Source organism: Belonocnema kinseyi, chromosome 2, assembly GCF_010883055.1.
Source record: "Belonocnema kinseyi isolate 2016_QV_RU_SX_M_011 chromosome 2, B_treatae_v1, whole genome shotgun sequence".
NCBI classification, from domain to species: Eukaryota; Metazoa; Arthropoda; class Insecta; order Hymenoptera; family Cynipidae; genus Belonocnema; species Belonocnema kinseyi.
In genome coordinates this window covers 139,061,515-139,084,984 of record NC_046658.1, presented here as the reverse complement: position 1 = coordinate 139,084,984, position 23,470 = coordinate 139,061,515, and the positions used below count along the sequence as shown (strand labels likewise).

Sequence of the window (23,470 nt, the reverse complement as noted above, 5' to 3'; positions counted from 1 at the left end):
CAAGGTCCTCGCATATAACATTTTCTGACTGATTATGATAGCCTATAATACCGAGACCAAAATAAAAAGAAAATCCAGTGCAACCTTTTTGAAAAAGTCGACTTTCAGGTACAAAATGTTTAAAAATACATTTTTTTCAATTTCATTGCAAGGTTTTTGTATATGATATTTTTAAAATGGACATGTCAGTATTAGGGTTAATACAGGCCAGGAAATTTATTTTTGATCGTAGTAAAATTCAAGTTTTAATTATTTTAATAATTTTGGTCAATTTAGCAATTTTTGTCGCTGACTTAAGTTTGATCATCGAATTGATGATATTTCAAAAAATTAATTTATCACGTTTTATTCGCTTACTCTTAATTTATCCTGACTTGGAACAGAGGATTTTTAGAAATAATTATCGTTTTTATTTTAGGATAAGTAGTTTCCGTAAAGAAATATAATTTCACGTGAGACGGAGAACTTTTTACATGGAACGGTGTGTTTTTTTTAAAGAATTATAATTAGGATTTAGAACAAAGGAATTCCAAAAAATCCCTCTTCCAAGTCAGAATTCGTCACAATTTGAAAAACCCCCTTTCTAAATTTTAGATAAGAAAAGTACTTCAAGCAGCTTTTTTTATAGTAGAAATAGTATTTCAAAGATGAAATGTTTCTAATTTAAAATATAAATTTTTTTACATTATTTGTTGCGAATTCATCTTCTTTTAATTAAAAATTCAACTACTTGGTTGAAAGTTAACCACTTTGGTTAAAAATTAATTTTTTTGGTTGAATATTCATCATTTTCATTGAAAATTCATCTATCGTTAAAAATCCCACTACCTTGTTGAAAATCAACTTTTTAAACTAGAAATTTAATTATTGCTGTAGAAAATTTAATTATTCCGTTGAAAATCCTTTTTATTTCTTGATTAAGAATTCGTTGATATTTTTCATTTCAAAATTAAACTTTTTCCTTGAAAATGTATGCACTTTATGGAACAATTGTATTTTTTGTAGACAATTATTCATCATGGTTAAAAATTAATCTTTTTGGTATAAAGTTCGACTTTTCCAGTTGAAGATTCATTATTTTAGGTGAAAGTCCATTAGTTTGGTTGAAAATTAATTTCTTCAATTGAAAATTTAACTGTTCAATTTTTCGTTAAAAATTGATCTTTTCTGGTTCGAAATTCAACAATTTGGATAATATGTTGTCTTTTTTAATTAGGAATTCAACAATTTTGTTTAAAATCAACGCATTAAAAAAAAATTGATTTTTTTGCAGAACATTATCTTTTTCTTTGCAAGTTTTTCTTGTTAACAAAATTTACTTTTCGGTTAAAAATCCAAATATTCCAGTTTAACATTTATCATTTTAGCTGAAAATTCATATTTAAGATGGGAAAAAATTACTGTGTTGAAACCTAAAAACACTTTAGTTAAAAACTAATTTTCATTGGTTGAAGATTCATAATTTTAATTAAAAATGCATTTCTTTGGTTGAAACATGAGCTATTTTATTAAGAACTTATTTTTCTCATTAGGCGAAGAGGATTTTTTTGCAGAAAATTGAACTATTTTGTTTAAAATTTGTTTCTTTTTTTTGTTGAAAATGATTATTTTTCTTCAAGTCTAAGATTCATCATTTTTGTTTTCTTTATTTGAAAATGTAACTATTTTTTGTATGGGAGGTAATTTTTTAAAATGAAAATTTAACTTATTCCAATTGAATATTCCATGGTTTTAGTTGAACATTTATTTATTTGGTAGAAAGTTAATTTTTGTAACCGAAAATTGAGTTCTTTAAGTTTCGTTTAACAATTTATATTTTTAAGTAAAAATTAATATTTTTTGTTAAAAATTCCACTCTTTCAGTTGAAGATTCATCCTTTTAATTGAAAATGCAGCAGTTATATTGAAAATTGAACTTTTTTTTTGGAAATCTGTATTTTTTGTTTGAAACTAATTTTTTCAGCTTATCTTTTATTGAGAATTTATCTTCATCAGTTGAAAATTCCTGCGTTTTGTTGAAAATTTAACTTTTGTGGTAGAATAATAATATTTTTCGTGATTAATTCATCTTTGCAGTTAAAAAATATTTTTTTTTACTGGAGCAATTAGTTTGAGAATCCCTTTAAAAAATTGATTATTTGGTTGGAAATTAATGTATTTTGTTAAAAATTGGTTTTTATTGAAAATTGATCTTTTTGGTTTAACAATTCATTTCGTCTGTCGAAAATTAATTTCTTTATTGAAACTTATTTTTTTTTTATCTGAAAGTTTAAATATTCCATTTTTTATTAAATTTATTATTTTAAATTGGAAATTCATAATTTTGTTGGAAAATGGTATTTTTTAAATAAAAACTTTAACTTCTCTATTAAAAATTCATATTTTTGGGTTGAAAAATCAACTGTTTTGTAGGATATTACACCCATTACAGAATTCTATATGACTGTTGTCACTAAAAGTGTTAAATTTGATAAATAATCATTTTTTACATTAAAATTATTAGTATCAAAAGAAAAATTTAGTACATATGGTTAGGGAAAATAAAAAAATTGGTCAGGAAAAATTCAGATAATTTCGAAATTGAAACTTTGCAGCAAACCTTCGGAACACTTTAAAGCCAGAAATAAAGAAATCCATAAGGCTCATTAAAAAAAGCTCGGTTTTTATGTTCTAAATATTGGAAAACGAAAAAAATCATAATTTTCACATATTTTTTGTTAATATCATAAATATAAATATTCTAGAATTTAGGATGTTAACAGAAAGCATTTCTTAACATTATAAATTATTATTGTTTCATGTTGACATCCTAGGTTTCATAATGAAACGTCTGTAATATTAGCGAAACAAAAATGAAAATTAGGATTTTTTGTCTTAAATTACCCGTGGAATTATAAACTACAATAAAATCAGTTTCAAATCCTGAAATAGTGTTACGTTCGAAAGAAGTAATTAATTGGAAATTTTTTTACTTAATTTTTCTCCCGTTAGGGGTGGTTGCTGAATGTTGTAGTGGTGATTCGCCCCTTAACGTTCCTCGAAATTCGATTTACCCTCCTACAGAACAGACGTAGGAGAAACTTTGTCTGCTCCGAATCGAGAAGGCCAGGTGGGTCAGGTAGTTTGGATCGTAGAAAAATTTTACCTGCACGGAACACCTTTTACCTAAACACAAAGTTCCGACACTGAAAACGTGCCAGTTGGAGGATTCTTCTTGCAATTTCGACCCTACGCGATCCTACATATTTTCACCTAATATCGTTATTTCAGACTCTAGAAAAATGGTAGAAAAATCCAGCAGCTACTGAGAGGACAGTAAAAATAAATCCTCTCTGATAAAAAAGAACGGCATGTGACTCTGTGTCTTAAATCTCCCCTAATGAACACTAGAATGAAGTGGGGTCTGAAATTGGAAATTAGCTTCTCATAAAACGATTTATCTTCCGACTTATTTTTAAACTTTAATTTATTTTCTCTCTGAAAACAGAAGATTTCTCTTTAACAATCTTTTTAAAATAAAAATCCGTTTACATCTAGGAAAATGCTTTGAACTCTTGTTTATGAGTTTCTGAGAAATCTGGAATCAGTGGCTGTGGTTTTCGAAGCAAAACTTCTTGATGCGAATGCGTCGAGGTGGAAAATGTGTTTGCTTTGATTGAGGATCGAAGAGGAGTGCTACTCTTCTTTTGCGACGGAAAAAAACATCCAATTGATATTATAGAGGAGTTGCTGTTGGAAAATAAAAAGAAGAAGCGTCTCTTGAAAAGGGACTGGTTGGGTTAGGTTTTGGGTATAGATGTGCCAACAGATGGTTGCAACCACGTGTTCCTTCTTAAGAACCTTCCACCCGGTCTCAATTCTCTATATCTATATGTATATGTATATGAATTTGGAGATGTATAGGGTGGCCTGATTGGACACACGCGTACCACTTTTAAGTTCTCGAAATAATTCTGCCTTTGTCCCGAAACTTTGCTCACCCTTGACACCCGACCGAATGCAAATCTAGATGCGAAAAGATTCCTTTTTTCCCTATTTCAAAATGCCTAATGCGATTAGTCTTATAAATTCTTCGGGATACAATTGAACCATTTCTTTTTGTTGCGTTTTGCCCCTTTCGTGTTTTTGTTATTTAAATGACTGGTTTCGAATTGTATTGCTCCATAGGTCAGATATTCAACGATTTGAGTGCTTAAGATTTATGATTTTCCAATTTTTCATACATGCTAAAGAATATTGAGTTTTAATACTTAAAATCCTTGGTTTTTCGATTTTGAAAGATTGAACTTGCTTTGAATTTAATTTGAATAGAGTTGCTACAGAAGGCTGATTTCAAAGTTACATGAATTTTCCATTCCACTGATGCAGACTAATTTATCTACAATAATTTTTGTACAATATTAATTAATCTAAATTTAAAGGGGTTTAAGGGTGAAATATTTAATTCTAAATCATTTTCATTGATTTTTGGAAGGCAATTATAAAATTATTTAAAAATTCAAACACTGATTAGAAAATTAAATTCGATTTGAATCTAGTTTTTAAACATTTGAGCATTGAGAAATCTCATAAAATGATTCTAAATCTAAAATCTATACCAAGATTGAAAAGTGCCTATCTCAATATAAAATGACGTAATATTCAGGAATCGATTTTGATACGTCACATGGCTTTTTTCCTGACCTTTCGCAAAGAATCTACTAATTTAGATACGCTAGGATCGAAGTTAGGGAGAGAATAATAAAAATAGAGGTAATGTATTGACTGTTGGCAGTCTCGAAGTCTAAAAATGAGATCGATTTTTATTTACGTGACATGTGTGTCTTTAGAGCCGCACTTACAAGAAACAAGATAATCATTTATGGTGTTGGTAATTTTTTCTCGTTTCCTGGATAAGATAGTATTGTGTGCTCTCTCGAGTCTGTGTTGTGTACTTTTGATCGTAGGTTTGATGTCTTCGATGTTCGGACATTAAACAGCTGCCTGTGTAGACAGTGTAGACTGGAGACTGGAGACTGTAAAAGTAGACCCCTCGACGAACCCCCGAAAAGAATCATTATGGGGTTCCTGAAGGTCCTTTGTAAAGACGACTTACGTGGGTCGAAAGGACGAGGAAGATTCCTTTTGTGCAACATGTGGCTGGCACGTGTTTCCTTGGGGATAGGCATATTCTACGATTTATATTTTATAGGATCGCTATGTATAGGTTTGGACTATAGGGAATCAGGACCATTTTGGACAGCTGCTAGGTAGGATCTTTCGTTCTTGGGGTCAATAGGAATTTTCTTTTTTTTTTCTTCAGTTTCGATGCCAGAATGCTAGATCGCCAGTGGCCCTACCCTCCCAATCTATTTGCTACGGAGTAACGATCCATCCACTGGATTCTTTTGTCGATTTTAGATTTGGAATGCTCTATTGGAAATATTTCTTACTCAAGTTTTTAGATTTTTTTACTGAAAAATAGGAATTTTATAGTTTAAAACTCATTGGATTTTAAGTGCAAATCATACAAATCATAAGTGCAATCATTTTTGTTGAAAATCCGATTGGTTTTTCATGACTAAAATGTGTTTACACCCAGAAATGAATTGGAGTTAGCTAATTAAAATCATTTAATTTTTCATGTTCTAATTAAACTTTTCATTTCGATTCAGAAGAAGATCTCCAATACGCTTTCTTGAAAGAAACCATTTTACTAAGGATAAAGAAATTGTTTTTTCTTTTTTTTTTTAATGCGAATTGAGATGGTTTAAATTCGAGATGTAACTGAGCACAGGGCTTTAGAGCCTTATTAGACAAAGTAGAATGAGTACAGTTGCGTTATTTAAATAAAATGAGAGTTCAAATAGGTTAAATAGCTAGATAGATGTCTTTTATATATTTTGAACTGTTTCCCAACATTTCAAAGAAATATATACATTTTTCGAAATATAATGCCGCCTAATATTTAATTCCAATAATTGCCAATTAATAATCGCTATAATTGGTCACGCGGTAGACGGTCACGTGCCTTAATACTCTTGCGTATTTAAATTAAACCTTTCACATTATATAATAAATTATTGATGACATAATACATGTTAAAGCTTAGTGATTTTCGCTGGAAATTAGAATTTCATTATGAAAGAATCGTCATCAAGATTAATAATTTTCAACAATTTCGACGTATGTTAGCGTTTGACTCAGGAAATAGGTATTTTTCATAAAAAATCACGAGAAATATCGATAGAGATTTTAAAGAGGATTTAAAATTTTTGAAACATTTAAGTTTATGATATCGTTTTTCACCGGAAATCGATTATTTTATACAAACATAATTAAATTTCGAAGACGATTTACAATTTGGAACACTTTCTCTTTTGGCGTTTCACAGTGGAAATTGGAATTTAAAAGAAATTTAAAAACATCATAAAATCAGACTATCATAATTTTGGGTTTTGTTGATGTTTTGTACCGAAAATAGGTACTTTCATTAAAAATCATTAGATATTTGGTTCAATATTTGATTAATTAAATTTAATTATTTTGGACCCTTAATCCACTAACAATTATTTCTCAATTTAATTTCAAAAAGTCCCATAACAATTTAATTTGGTAATTTTACATTTCTGCTAGAAATCATATATTTTCAATAGAATTTGGCGTTTTTATCGTACAGAATTGAACAATTAGAAAAATTAAAGTGGAAATTTTTCAGTACAAAATTATTTCTTTTCAATTGAAATCGTAGTAATATTTCAGATACAATACATTCCAAATTGCATAATTTATTTTTATTATAATTTTATGTTCTTTTCTGTTCGATTTCGAGTTCTTTTTTTTTTATTACATTTGAATTTCAATTTTCTAACATCATGGAAACTTTAAAATAGCCGCTAATAAAAAATTCGAAACATTTTCCAATTTCCATCTACATTCTGAACAAGTTAATACAGCTTTGGTTATTTAGAAAGTAGTATTTTCTTCGTTTTCTAATTATATTTAGTCAAAATCTGTTTTGGGAAAAATTAATTTTTATGACAGTCCAAAACATGGACCGAATTAAAAAAAAAACATTAAAATTAACGTGAATGATTAGTAATAAGTATTCTTAAAGATATTTTGCGTAGATGAGCTAGGAAGGTCCTGGTCACAGATTCCTACCTTATCGAAATCGAGGTGAAACAAGCTTTAGTGGTTCGTGTCCGTGCTAAATTTGATAGAAATGTAGCTCGTGGCAGTGCTAAGTTTCTAGAATATTCTTGATGACGTCATCATGAATGTTCTAGAACTTAGCACAGACACGAACCACTTTTCTACCAAATTTAGCACGGTCCCGAACCACTAAAGACTTGTGTGCTTAATAATTGTGTTTTACTTAATTATTCAAGTAAAAAAAATGTAATTAGTTTTATCTAATATTTTTATCAGAAAATTAAACGCTACCCCTTGGAATATACCCTAATAATTGGCTCTCATTATTTTAAGATAAAACTCTGGTGAAATTAGCAGACTTTTTTCCCCTTCGCTTTCTGATCCTCTTCCTTTTTTATGGTTTTTTCATTTCTCAAGACTCAAGACTTGAAGGGAAGAGAACTAAATAAAAGCAGAACCGAGCAATTTCCTGTGTAGGTATAAGGTGGTTCGTAAAATGTAAGGTCGGTCCAAGCCAAGCAGAGAGCCCAAGTCTCACAATACAGAATACAGACGAATTCTTTGGGTACCCATTGGAATATTGTGGGAGGCTGGATGCTGGATCAGAGTTTTAGCCTTTACGTCTTCCGTGAATGGAAAAGAGACCTGAAGAAAAACATTGGCAGGAAGTGCGCAAGAATAAAACGCCTCTGTCTGAATCTCAAAATCTAGGTCTTTTTGCACCCCTCGGATTGTATTTTGACAATAAGCCTTTTGATAAACTTCATCAAGAGTCCTCCATCTCGAATTACAAATTTTGCAATTATTCCAGATATCATGGAAGTTGTCTAAAAAGTTAAAAAACAATTCTAAAAACTTAAGATTATTCATTAATCCTTATTTCTGACTTAGCAACTTTATAAATATAAATTTAGATACTTAACGTCCGTGAAAATTTACAAGAACATTTTTAAATTTTCTATAAATACTTTCTAGACAACATGAAAATTTTCTTAATTTTTCAATAAATTATCCAATATTTTAACGTTGTAGGTGAAAAATACATGATTGATTTTTAAATAATTTAATTTTTTACAAACATTTTTAGGTATTCTTGCAGATTTAAAATTTAAAAAAATAGACTTAATAACTTTATGATATCTTAAAGGATTTTAGGGTAATTTTATAACATCCAAGTAATTTTCGAGGGCATTACAAAATTTTGAGGGATTTCAAAAAATGTCAAATGATATGAAAACTTACAGGGAATTCTTAAAGATTCCAAGGAATTTTTTTACTTTAATAATTGTGGCAATGAAGTGGTTTCCAAGGATTTTAATTATTTTAAGATTTAGGTGATTAGAAAATATTTTCATGCTGTTGTAAAGAATTTCCTACAATTTCTGAAGATATAGAACAATTTAAGAGGTCCTATAAGATTAAAAAATTTTTTTTTCAAAAATTCCAAGGGACTCTATAAAATTCCCGAGGATTTTCAATGAATTTAAGGGATTTAAAAAGTTTTCAATATATTTTAATTAATTTTCTAGGATTTCAGGAAATATCAGATTTCATAGTACTTTATGGGCTTTTATAAAATTTTAATGAAATTCAAATAATTTATTCACAAACAGGGTTTCAAAGATTAAAATTTTGTTTTCGGAATTTATTTCAATTCATTTTGGATTTACTCTAAATCATTTTTAATTCTTTGGAATTATATCGTTTTTTTGTGAATTGACTTGAATTTTGTTTTAATTTTTGTTTAATTCATCCTGAAGTCTTTTAAATTCGCTTTGAAATCTTGAGAATTTCATCAAATTATTTTGAATTCTCTTATGTGTGTCTAAAGTCATTTTAAACTTTCTTAATTACATTATTTTTTTCGTATTTTTGAAACGTTTTCAAGTCACATGATTTTTTTTTTAAGTTTTGAATTTAACTCAATTTGTTTGGAAGTCTTATGGGTTTATCCTGAATTCGATTAAAGTTCATCTGAAATTATTATCTATAAATTTCATTGAATTTATTTGAGTTCTTTTAAATTTAGAAGAACATTACTCACATTATTAAGGTATATCCGTCATTTTTATTCACTATTTGGGTTATAAGTTAGTAATTTTTGGTTAATTTTTCGGTTTAAATATGTTACTTTTTTATCTGTTCAATCAATTAGGCTATGCCAGCACTGAGATAAATAAGTTAAAAATTTATAAATCAACATTTAAAATTATTTTAACCCATTTATAAAATATTCTAGTTTAAAAATGTCACAAGACTTTTATTTTTAAATATCAGTTTCTTATTCCTATCGTTATTTTTCTTGGTTTATTAATAATTATTAATACTATTATAGCATTAATATATTTTTAGTCCGTGAAAAAATTATCTCTTAGTTCCGCTGGGATTCGAACTAAGGTCTTTAGATTGCTGGTCCGGTGTTCTTGCTCTCTTGGTAAGACTGCCAGACCTGTGTTCGAATCCCAGCAGAGCGAAGAGAGATTTTTGTTCAAACAATTAAAACTATGCCAATTTTTTAATAGGATGAATAAATACACTCGTTAAGAAACTCTGATAACGAAAAAATAGAAATATTATTGGTCAGGGAAAATTAAAAATTAGCAAGGGGAAAAAATGTTAAAAATAAAGTTTTTCGGCAGCCTTGAATAATGGTTTTTATTAAACGAGCAGATCTTTCTTCCCCATGAAGGAAAAAACTAAAACAAAATAAATAAATAAATGCAGAAGAGTGTGGAGTCCTTGAAGTCTGATGTGAGTCTTGAGGAAGGGTCGAATCATAGCATGCGAGAGTTCCCACAATGATTCGGCCTCGCTTGCACTTTGACCCCAAATTTCCCAGAGCAAACTTTATAATGGGGCATATTAGCTCGACTTCGACGATTAAACCGCCCCGGTCAATTTTACACACGTGTCATATGTGCAATTTTGTTCTGCGGGGTTCAAATCGGACCTCCAGGACTCGATTCGCTGGACTTTTCGAGCAAGGGGATGGTCCATATGATAGACGGGAAATGTACCACATCCAAATGAGAAGGGGGTATCAATAGCTCGTTAAAAACGATCGAGGGGATGTCAGTCGAATTGAAATTTATTTAAAATGTATTCCCCACAAGGGGCTTGGCCCTTCGCGTGTGAATTGCGAAAATGGGGCACAGGTTGCCCATGGGCTCTCGAGTCAAGTGTACGGAAGATTAAATCCATCATGAGAGGTTTCAAACTTTCAATTCCAGCTTTTTTTTATTCAATCCCATTTTATGGTATTGCGTCATTTAGAGTGGGGTCAATTCTTTGACAGTTATTAATATGGTTGTCCCTTATCCTGTCAAACGTTCTTCTTAGGATTCTATCGAAAAAGGATATTTCAGAATTGGTGCCCACATCCTAGAATATTTCATTAAATTGAAGTAAAAATTTTGCTTTGGAAGAATTCTGAATAGATTTTGATCACAATAAGAATCTGAAAACGTTGTGCTGGAGACCTTGGATCAATTTAGGAAGCAGAGGGAAATGATTCAGGCTAATGTAGTCATATGAACTCTCTGAACCGCAGCATCTCGAAAGGCTTACATAGGGGCCCCCCAACGATATCCCTTGGGTTTCTCTGGGGATTTAATATAGTGAGCCCCCACCTGTCTGAAATTATATCAACTATATAGTTAAAAAAAAAAAAAAACCCGACCCTCAAGGTTATCTCGAAAGACACAAGTACTGGGTTTATAAATACCCATAAGAGAATAAAGAGACCGTGGGATACTATCAGTGAGCTTGAAACTGCTTGAAACTAAAAAGACCCATTTATTGCCCTCGTGACTTCGTAGGGACATAGTCCATATATATAACGCATATTGGTCTTGTTGATATTTCTCAAGTATCACGTGTACAGGGATGCTGAAAAATGAACACATAAGAGGCGACACACGGTGACGAAATAAGTCGTAAAATTCACTCCCCTTGTGTACACAACCATAGACTTTTACCCAGAATCGAAAAAAATCCCCCTGCTTCCATTTTTGCTGTAGGTGTGGGACGGAAGTTATGTGCAGTCCCATGGGAAAAGAATTAGAGGATTTAAGATATTTAGTCCCTTTTTCCGGAAAAGGGAAATCCGCTTATCATGGGATTTTAGGTTTGGTTTGGAAAAAGGAGGACAAAAGTAGGGTGGTTTTCTCTTATTTATGAGATATATTGATTTTAGACACGGCTTATACAATTTTGCGTAGTCCGACATCGATACACCCGGATTTAAAAGTGTCCAGTCCAGAATGAAAAAATGTGGAGCAGAAAATTAAAGTGATCTGCATACAAAAGCTGTCTCTTTTGCAATTTAAAACATTTGATGTTCTGCGGGAAAGGGAAATCCGCTTACCATGGGATTTTGGTTTTGGTTTGAAAAAACAGAGGTAGGATAAAAGTAGGGTGGTTTTTTCTTATTTAGAAGTCTTATTGATTTGAGGGATGCGATAGATGGGTTGATCGTGATCTGCATTTCTGATTTGATCAATGACAGAGTGGCTATCAAGAGGATCTTAATTTGCATGAGCGAGGTAGTAAGGGACAGATTAAGAGAGCTGAGTTCGTCTAACTGAGTGGGGACTTTGTTCGAACCCCAAAGTAACATTTAAAGCGAGATTAATCGTGTTTGGTTTTGCATGCACGTTTCACGTCAACGGCTATTATGCGACAGATTGTCGCGCTTGATGTCTGCCTTCGCTCAGGTGAATTTCACGACGAAAAAATCCTCTATCTGACACGGATCAAATCCAATCAATCTCATTTTCTCCCCTATGTGTGCCAGACCATTAGATCACTTTTGAGAAACTTTTAGGGGTCTTTCAGTTTCGTGCAATCGAACTTGTTAGGGGCGAATTCATTTTCTTTTCTATTCACAACTGGGTGTCGTGACTTTTGTTTGGAGTTCATTATTTCAGAGGTTTTAGTTTGACAAATTGTGTTATCTTCAGGGTCGATGGTAGCAATTGTTTCTTTGACGAATTGATTTCTGAAGTTTTCAACATTAGGTGTTTTTCAGTTCAATCTAAAAATCCATGCAACTTTTATAATGATTGGCGAACTCTTCTGAAGTAATCAGTTCCAAGAATTCATTTAGGTTGCCGAGATTCGAAGGGGAAACTCTGAAAAAATCAATTCCAAGAATTCGTTGAGATTGCCGAGAGTGACGAGATTTTCAAGCGGAACTCATCTGAAGGAATCATTTCTGGAAATTGGTTGAGATTACCGAGATTCGCAAGTGGAACTCTCCTGAAGGAATCAGAACCAAGATTTCGTTGAGATTGCCGAGATTCGCAAGGGGAACTCTTTTGAAGGAATCATATCCAACATTTCGTTTAGATTGCCGGGAGTCTCGAGATTCGCAAGCGGAACTCATCTGAAGGAATCATTTCCGGAAATTGTTTGAGATTACCGAGATTCGCAAGCGGAACTCTCCTGAAGGAATCAGAACCAAGATTTCGTTGAGATTGCCGAGATTCGCAAGGGGAACTCTTTTGAAGGAATCATATCCAACATTTCGTTTAGATTGCCGGGAGTCTCGAGATTCGCAAGCGGAACTCATCTGAAGGAATCATTTACGGAAAATGGTTGAGATTACCGAGATTCGCAAGGGGAACTCTTTTGAAGGAATCATTTCCAACATTTCGTTTAGATTGCCGGGAGTGTCGAGATTCGCAAGCGGGACTCTCCTGAAGGAATCAGATCCAAGATTTCGTTGAGATTGCCGAGATTCGAAAGGGAACTCTTTTGACCGAGCTAAGCGCTGCTTAACTTCTGCGATAAAAAAACGTAATAAAAACTTGAGTTAAAGCCTATAGAAGAAACATTTTAAAATTGACATTCATGGAAAATTTCAGTTAAAAAAGCAATTAAACCAGAAGTAGCTAAATCAACATTGGTTTTTTATTCCTCCAATGAAAGCTTTTTCTCTAAAAACGAGCCCTAACCCCCTAGAATCGCAGGGAATAAAAATTGATGAAACTGGGCGTTAAGTAAAATTGATTTGATTTAATAAAACTGTCCTCTGGGTGCGATATTGATCCGCCTTGGTTTATTATTCGAAGCAGAGACTCGATGCCAAAACTGGGCTGTAAATTAACCTGAGTATTTGTGCATTTATATGAGCGTGCACTCGGAGGGTTGATCGAGAGGTCGCTTCTCTCTGACCCCGTGTGATTATATGGGTTGTGCAAAATTGGCCCGTTTTTACTCGAGGGGGGTGTGTCGATGCACCAGCTAATATAAACATTACACCACAGGGACCGACTTACCCCGGGGGGTTTTTGTCCGCCTCGCCCACTCTCTTTACACTTTCAATGGAAAAATCATCGTATATTCTTGTGGTCTTGTAACTCGTATTTTTTCTCTTCTCTTCTCTCCCCTCCCCTAACACTCTTCTCTGGCCCATATCAGTCGTCCAGAAGGCAACCATATGCGAGCATTTTTAAATCGGATCGATATTTTTTTGCTGCCCTTATCCCGCAGAAAAACTCGAGGGGTGCTCGATCGAGCGGTCTCTTTAATCTCTTTAATCTTATATTATAAGATTATAATCACATTTTTTGCACTTGTTTTGTGGAATCTTCAAATAAAAGAGATACATTTTAAAGCAATGCATACGAATTCTTAACGTAAAAAGATACTTTTTCCAGAAAAAATTGAATAGTTAAATATTCGGAGGAAAAAATTAATTTTCAACGTATAAGTTTAAATTTTAACTAAAAAGCTGAATTTTCAAGAAAATGCATGAATATTGCACGAAATTGTTGAATTTGCAACTGAAAAAGATAAATTTTAACCAAAAATATAATAGTTATATTTTCAGCCATGAAAATTAATTTTTATGAAAAAAAAACGAATTTTCGACAAAATAGTTAAATTTCAAGTAAAAAAATGAATTTTAGATTCAAATGATGAATCTTCAACCAAAAAAAAATATTTTTTAGCCAATTAGTTGAATTTTCAATTAAAAAAAAATGAATTTTCAACCAAGAAAATACCTTTTTACTAAAAAAAAAAATAATTTTCAAACATAATACAGGAATTTTTAACTAAAAAGGATAAGTTTTCAATAATAAACGGAATAGTTAAATTTTCAATGAATAAAATTTAATTTTCGATTAAAAAAGGAAATGTTCAACAAATTATTGTCAACCAAGGAAACGAATTTTCTACTAACAGAAGAGCGAATTTTCAATAAAATACATGAGTATTTAAATAAAAAAATATATATTTTGAACAACAAGGGAATAGTTCAATTTTCAGCTAAAGAAATGAATTTTTTGCCAGAAAACGATTTTTCAATTAACATGACGAATCCTTAACCAAAGTAAAATAATTTTTAGCCAAATAGTGGAATTTTGAATCAAAAATATGAATTTTCTACCAAAAAAAAAGAAATAAAAACAAAAACACGAATTTCGAACCAAAATAGATACATTTTTAACCAAAAATGAAATATTAAAATTTCCGGCTAATAAAATTAATGGTCAATAAAAGAAAAATGAATGTTCAACGATATAGTTAAATTATCATGCAAAAAAATTAATTTTCTACTAAAAAGATGAATTTTTAAAAAATTACATATATTTTTAACTATGCAAAGAATAGTTGAATTTACAGTAAATAAAAAACTATTTTTCAATGAAAATCTGAATTTTCAACAAAATAGGTCAATTTAAAAACAAAGAAATATATTTTTAATTGAAAAGGTGAGTTTTCAACAAAGAATATTCATTTTTTGCCAAAAAAGTTCAATTTCGAACAAAATTTTCCACTTTTGAACAAATTAGAACCGTGTATATATTTTTCTATTGGCAAAAATTTAAGAAAAAATGTTTAAAAAGCTTAAACCTCAATTTATTTAAAAATTGATTTTAACCAAAAAGATGAATTTTTAACCAAGTAGATTAATTGTCTGCCAATCAGACAAATTTTCTACAAAATACATTAATTTTCAACTAATTAGTTTATTTTTCAACTAAAAATGAAATAGTTAAATTACCAGTTTGAAAAATTAAGTTTCAACTAAAAAAGGGAATTTTCACCATACGAGTTCCATTTTTTAATTAAGAAATAAATTTTCTACCAAAAAAATACTATTTTTTAACGAAGAAGATTAGTTTTCTAACAAAAAAAAAATCATCTTAAAAAGCAATTTTTCAAAAATAAAACATGAATTTGTTTACCAAATAGTTGAATTTTTAACTAAAAAAATAATTTTTAACTAAAAATGAAACAATTAAATTTTCAGTAAATTTTTGTTTTTTGTTTAGACAAAGTAGTTAAAATTACAACAAACAAAGAGGATTTTTAACTAAAAATGATGAATCTTGAATCAAAAACTTAATTTTTAAGAGAGTAGTTAAACTTTTAGCAAAGTAGTTAAATTATCAAGCAAAAAATGCGAATTATTAACAAAAACTTTAATAATTGATGTTTTTATCAATGAATATTTTATTTCAAAATAAAAAACAGAACCAAACCGTTACATGTTTATCCTAAAGATCTTCAGTCAATAAAAAAAATGTTATTTGAAGTATTGCATTTTCCAGCTAAAAAGACCAATTTTCTACAAAACAGTTAAATTTTCCGCAGAAAATTTATTTTTCAACCAAATGGTTGAATGTTCTACTAAAATAGTGGAACTTTTGACAAAAACTTTGAATTTTAATAGTTTATAATTAAATAAACATTGAAGTTCCCTAAGTTAAAATAATGACTACTTTATTAAGTTCAGAGTGAGTGAAAAATTTCAGTAAAAAACCTTTTATAATTTATGGGTAACCCCTTATTAGAGGCTTTAGCAGATTCTTTATAAAAAAATAAGAATCGCAGAATTTTCGTCTATTTTTAATTTAATTTTTCTTTTATTTCAGGGTAACGGTTCCTTCTGGAACGCAGTCGATTCCCTCACCTGGAAGATTAGCAGGCCCGATAGAAAAACTGTTGGTCGAATTAGCCCTTTCAATTTTAATTGTTCTGGCCCACTTCACTGCAGATTCGACCAAGAATCTGCCGTCATCATTATCGACAAAAGCTGCCGCAGTTTTGGCAGCAGCCTACGCATCTGGGACTTTAGTCCATGTAAGTATAATTTATAATTTATATTAAAATATAATATCTAGTGTCAAAAGTATTTTTGAAAATTAAAATTTTTTAAACAGTAAATTAAAGAGAGAATCCCAGTTGAAAGCTCCTGTACAGGTAAATATTTTTTTCAATAAAATAATTTTTTCATTTAAAATACTAATTTAAAGGAATCTGTATTACCATCAGAAGTAGTTATCATCAACCAGTGTCTAATAATTTTTAGACTGTATGGAAAATAAATGTTTTAATTGCAAAATAAATTTTTTTCTGCAAAAATATCTAATTTCGTCGCTCCACTGGGGATCGAATCACAAAACTCCCGATTGCTTTCCCATTAAGCTATTAGAGAGATTGAGAGAAGAAGATTTTTTCCAAAATATATGCTATCTTAATTCAGGTGTTACATTTATGATACGAGTAATGTAAAGAAATCTGTATTATCATCAGACAGATATATTTTTCACCACAGTAAAAATAGAAATCAACATATCGATTGAGATAACTCTTCAGATAACAGAAAATAATTGACGTGATTTGCAGACTAGAAGGAAAATAAAATATAAAAATAAAATAATAAAATTTCTGATAAAAGATCTATTCTCGTCATTCCACTGGGAATTGAACTACATAACTTTTGATTGCCGGTCGGGTGCTTTTCCATTAAGCTATCAGAGACAAAAACACTAACATAACAGAAAATTCTTAAGAATTGTCAATCTTTTCGGAAATATATTAATATAACCTTAAACTTTCAAAAGAATGCAAATATTTTTGAACAAAAAAATATTCCCTAGCTCTGGTGGGATTCGAACTCAAAACTACCGGTTGCTGTTCTAGTTCTCTTACCCCCTAAGCTACTTATTATGTTTGTTTTAAAATACCAGATTTCGTTTAAAACATTGACGCAAATCTAAAATTCTTTAAAAATATGTACGCTTAAAATATATTAATTTTTGTTTAAAAATGTGAGATTCTGAAAACACGCAAATAAAACTAAAAAACTTAAACTGTTGAAAAATGTTTAATCTTTAAAAATAAATCTTTTAAAAATAAAAATATCCATTTCTTTGCAGAACGATAACTTAAACTAAAATTGTTGCAAATTGGGAATATTGATTATGATTTTTCTTTATAAATGCTAATATTTTCGAATTCCCATAATAAATAATGATTTCGCGACGCAGTTGATTCAATCCTTTTTTTTCGTATGTAGTTTCTTCAAGGTGCTCATAATTTTTTTTTAAAATGGCCCCGTGTTTCTCATTCTTGAAAAATTAATCGCAGCCGCAAAAAAAAGGGGGGAAAATAGACAAAATTCTCAAAAATACCGATTACATTTGATTTTCAGAAAAATAGGAAGAAGAAAGGGGAATGAATGTGCTCTCTGTTGATTGAACTCTGTCGAAAATTAATTGTCGAGTAACAATTAAAGTGTTTGTAATCTCTTGAATTAAAATTCAATCGAAAGCCAGGTTATCGTGAAGAATGGTGAGAGTAAAAATGATCTTGAATGAAATTTAATAATATAGATAATAACACGATCTGCATTCTACGGGACGTTCGGAATATTCAAAGGATTCATTCTCTTTCGTATGGGTGGAGAATATATAAATACAAACGAAAATAAAATTCTTTCGTGTCTGTTTCAAAAGAGCACCTGCGATCGAACAGGACTCGTTTCTCGGCCCACCTGCTCTGGCTTCGCACGTACAATGGCCTCCTAAAAAAGTAGAAACTGACCACTTCTGTGACATCGATGACTTTTTTTTATTTATTTATTATTATTTTTTTTTCATTGAATCTTTTCCAACGGAGTGAAATCTTTATATTGTCTTCTATATAAATTCGATACAAATTCTTTAATTTTGGATTCAAGGGTTATAGTTTCGAGAGTTCGAAATGACCTCTCGAATATGAGGTAATATGAGCATTTGTAAAATAATGAAGTTTATTTGTGGCAGAATAGAAAAAATATTAAGTACAAAAGCATAAGTATTTTGGCGCTTTGACAATAACGACTGGAGAAACTCGGTAGTCTCTGGCTAGCCGGAAATTGTCCCTTGCTATGCCAAAAATAGATGCACTAAGAACTTCTTAGTTTCCACGAAAATGATTACGTCATATTCCTGGGATGTAGGTCTTTATTATTTAAATTTTATTCTAAAGTTCCGTGTCAAAAGATTTGGGTAAAAGCAATATAATCAAAATCAATTTTTGAACAATTTAGGTTTTATTTCAAAGTTTCCGTACTTTTCCACCCAAGATGGAGCATTTAAAAATAATAGAAAAATTCAAAGTTTTTTTAATACGAAATAGTAGAATTTTTAACTAGTAAAGATACATTTTTAGCAAAAAATGAAATTAATCAATTTTCAAGAAAAAAGATCAGTCTTCGAACAAGAACTAAAAAAGAAAATATTTTCACCACAAAATAGAATAGTCAAATTTTCTCTTAAAAAAATGAATTTGTAATCAACCAAAATGAATTATTTAATAGAATAGTCAAATTTTTGGCTCTAGAAATAAATTTTTGACTAAAGTAATGACTCGAACCAAAAAAATCACATTTTAACAAAGTAGTATAACGTAAAAATTAATAAATTGTTAAATTTTGAAGTTCAAAAATTAATTTATAAAGAAAATTAGGAAACAATAGTTCAATTTTCATCGAAAGAAATGAATTTCCAACTAAAAAAAATAAATGTTAACAAAAACTAAAATAGATCAATTTTCATTTTTTTTTAAATTAGGAACTAAAAAAAGGAGATTTGAACAAAATACTAAAATGTTCAACAAAAACAACAAGTTTATAATAAATAGTTAAATTTTCATTGAAAAACGTGCATTTGCAACTAAAAAAGTTAATTTGTAATCCAAAATGAAATGGTTCAATTTTCAGTTTAAAACATTATTTTGAACACAAAAAATGGAGATGTAAACAAAACACTTAAATTTTCAACCAAAACTAATAATAAATTTTCCACCAAAACGATGAATTTTCAACTGAAATAATAATTTTTAACAAAAAAATATATTTTTAACACAGGTGAATTTTCTACTAAAAATATTAACTTTCAAGAATAGAAAAACGAATTTTTTATAAACAAGTTAAATTTTCAACAGAAAATTATTTTTAACAAAAAGTTTAATTTTTGAGCATCAGGATTAGTTTTCATCATAAAGAGACGAATTTGTACTAAAACACATGTATTTTCATCCAAATGGTTCATTTTAAAATAAAAGAGGCGAGTTTACAACAAAAAATGGGCGATTCAATTTTAAGTTAATCAATTTGCAACGAAAAAAACAACAACTGATTTTCACATTTTCACAACAAATCATGTAATTTTTGTAATAAAAAAGATCAGTTTTTAACCAAAAATAAAACAAAAACAAATGTAAGACCATTTTTTCAGGAAAATAGTTAAATTTTCAACCAAAGAGAAGAAACCTAATTTGATCAAATTTAAATTAAACACAGTTAGATTAAAAATAAAAAGAAGACGATTTTGTTTCAAAACAGTTGGTTTTTTCATTGTGAAAAAGTTGTATTTTTATTCATTTTTGGCTATACAAAAATAGACAAATTCTGAAAACATGTAGTTCTGTTGGTTCTTTCAGTAAAAAATAATTTTATAGAGTTGTGAAATTCAGATTTATGCAAGAAAAACTGAAGATTACTCAAAATTTTAATTTTTTAACAATGGAATCGAATGGTCAAACTGCGATGCGCCACCTGGCGACGAAAATCCGAACTAGAAATGATAGGTACGATGTGGGTACGATTTTAAAGATGCATTTTAATTTGTGAATAAAAGTGTGCAAACTACTTCTTTTGGATTTTAAGGTATTTATTGGATATTAAAAATAAGTCTTTATCAGAAATAAAGGATTTTAGATGTAATTTACATCTTGTACAGTGGAAAAAATTTTTGTTTCACAAAATAGTTTTCTAATCAAAAAACCATTATTATACTATTTATTGCGATTTTAAACATATTATAAACTCAAATGAACTTATTTTGAAGTAAAAAAGAACTCCAAGTAAATTTTGATTAATTTATACATTAAATATTTACTATTTAAAAATCTGATCTTAAAGTTAGGTTATACTTCGTATTTCAATTTCAATTGTCTATTATTCGTATTATTTTCATAATTTGGACAAAATTTGTTGCTGCATACATTAATTAAAGTTTATTTTACCCTAAAATGCATTGAAGCTTACGTGAAATAGTGAAATAATTGTTAAAAAAAAAAACGTTTTTCACTGTATGAGATGGAAATTCTATCAAAAACGATTTTTTTTGTTGATAAAGATTGGTTTTTAGCATTAAATTATTGTTTTAAACTTCACAAAACAATGTTAAAAATTCTATTATGCAAAAATTAAAATATATCTTTAAAATTGTACCTGCTCTCTCGGGTTCCAGTTTTCGGCACTAGGTGGCGAAATGGCCGACCACCATTCGTAATCGAATTTTTTCTGTGTCATGCAATAAAAACTAAAAAAAAAAAAACAGCAATTGCCAAATTGCCATTGGAAGGTCACGAAGTAATTGCAAAAGTTTTTTTTCAGCGTTAAAAATTAAAAAAAAATGTTGTAATTTCTGCTGAAGGCGACTTTAAGCACACCCATAGTCGCTTAAGTAGTATTTTCCGAACTGAAAGAAGGTGCGCTTGAAATCGTCTTGAGCCTCTGTTAATGAATGGTATTGTATTTAAAAAAAATTTTTAACGCTGGAAAAAAAAAACTATTGCAATTATTCCGTGACCTTCTCCACATAATATCCCTTCCGTAATCCGTATCATGCAACAAAAAATGAAGAAAAAAACCAGTAAGATGAACCTATAATTTATTGCAATTCGGTTTCGACGTTAAATTTTCCGTGATAAGGTCATGGAGAAATTGCAATAGTTTTTTGTTTGCAGCATTAAAAAATAAAATACAATACATGTCAGTCACATAGGCTAAAGGCGACTTCAAGCGCATCTTCTTTCAGTAGCAGCATACTACTTAAGCGACTATGAATCCGAATCGCAAGAAGTTAAATGACCATCTTGCTTTTTTTTTTAGTTTTCTTTTTGCATGATACAGAAGTGATCCTGTGTGGATATTATAAGGGTACGCTGCAGCGTACCATCTCTGTTCATTCCATCCGCCAGGGATGCTTAAATCCCCAGTATGAATATTCAAATAAAATATTAAATCCTCATTTTGTCCTTCCTCTTTTTTCAGAGTCCAAATCTGAATCCATCACGAGCTCTTGGTCCCGCTTTCGTGATGAATCGCTGGGACTCCCACTGGGTCTACTGGGTCGGTCCAATAGCAGGTGGCTCAATCGCAGCTCTTCTCCACGAGTACGTCCTCAGTCCGAAGCGATCCCGAGACACTGGCGACTTGGACGACGGCGACAATTCCTCAATGAGATCAGACGAGGACACTTACGACGACCTGGACAAGCCCGTAGGCCCAAAGTTCGCCGGAGCCTATGCCACTTATCGACCCGTCACCGGAACAGCATCAATTTACAGTGCTCCACCAACCGCCCTCGAGCGTGTTGAGTCTATATATGGTGGCACGAAATCCCTCTACTGCAAATCCCCTCCCTTGACTCGGGCTAATTTGAACAGATCTCAAAGTGTCTACGCGAAATCCACCTCAGGAACAAGAGACGGCCTCATTCTTCCCAAACCCGGACCACTGGTGCCAGCTCAAAGTCTCTACCCCATAAGAATTGGAACCCACGCCTCCCAGAATTTCATCAATCGCGAGCCAATTCATCATCTTCAGCCCACGCTGACCTCTCAAACCATCAGTCCCAATAATCCAACTCAGAATCACAACAGTACCAACCAGAACATGCAGAATCAGCTCCAGCAATGCACCCAGAGTATTTATGGCGTGCGAGGAATCTCCACGAGTCTCAGTACGCGCGAAAACGGAATTTATGGAGTCTCGACCGGGTCTAGTATTTATGGAAGAGCGCCAGTTCCTCCGCCCGAGAGGCAGAGTTCTCAGAGCAATGCTCCGAGTCAGTCATCGACTGTTCCGAATCCGAGTCAGAATCATCAGACACATCAGAATGGGCCTTTGAACACGAGTTCGGAGAGTGGCAGCAATCCGAGAAGACCGGACAGTATGTATGGACATGGTGCGAGGCGCAGTGACGATTCTGCTTATGGTAGCTACCAGAGTTCGAACAGGGGAACCACCTATGGAAAGGCCCAGGGTCCACCTTTGTCCAATGGTCCGCCATGTCCTCCTCAGTACAGAGATGGCAGGCCAAGTCCTGCTGGACCACTTCAGCAGAATCAAAATCAGCAGAGTAGTTTTACGCGGAATTCGCCCAATCCGCAGTACTGATGTCACCAGCATCGCGGAAAGCGATCCAATCGGGTCAAGAGACCAGAACTCTTTTTCTAAAAATCCTAATCGATTTGTTTTTTTTTTCTTCCTGAGAATCGGTTGTTGTACAGTGAGACTGCATTTATTGCTAGACATTAAGAGATTGAGTACTTGCGGGTCGTACTTAAATTACGTGGAGGATTAGAGACGCTCTCTGAAAATCCCAACCCCTTTGCCCCTGTAACAAAATATTTTTACCCCCTCCCCTCCCCCAGACTGGTGCTGTACGTAATTTTTTAGTTTTCAGACATGTTTTGCTAATTATTGCCAGTAGAATTTAGAGAATTTCGTTTTCAAAATTCTCTGATTTTTTCTTGAATAATTTTTTATTTTGATCTTTTAATACTTTTAATATCGAATATTTTATGGGGGGAATAAAACGGTATTTTAGTTACAAATTAATTTTTCTAAAAAATTTATTAGTTTGGTTTTTAATGATGTTTCTACTATAAAAGATGGATTTTCAAGGAAATAATTGAATTTTCGAGAAATTAATTCAAATTTGAAGATAGTAATTGAATTTTCAACCTGAAAAGATAAATTCTCAACAAAAGAGTGTAATAGTTTATATTTCAATTAAAAAAACAAAATGAAATTTATACAAAAACAAATTTTTCAACGAAAAAGACGAATTTTCAACACATAAAGATTTGTCACTCAAGAAATAAATAAAGGTTTGTCCACATTGTTGAATCTTCAAGTCAAAAGGATAATTTTTTCATGAGAAATTGTATTTTCAAACAAAAAATATGACTTTTCACCAAAAAATAAGTTTCTGTCAAAACTGATGCATTTTTGCCTAAAAAAATTAAATTCCAAACCAAG

General features: G+C 31.0%; 1 protein-coding gene across 1 annotated transcript in view; it reads left to right on the top strand.

The window, feature by feature from the left end:
* The window catches only part of LOC117167553 (neurogenic protein big brain), a 38,358-nt gene extending 15,353 nt beyond the window's left edge, over nucleotides 1-23,005 (top strand). Inside the window, exons 3-4 of the mRNA XM_033352575.1 lie at nucleotides 16,023-16,230; nucleotides 21,476-23,005. Coding sequence (XP_033208466.1) covers nucleotides 16,023-16,230; nucleotides 21,476-22,603 — 1,336 coding nt within the window. The 3' untranslated portion in view covers nucleotides 22,604-23,005. The remainder of the gene's footprint in view (nucleotides 1-16,022; nucleotides 16,231-21,475) is intronic.
* Nucleotides 23,006-23,470: the final 465 nt, after the last annotated feature.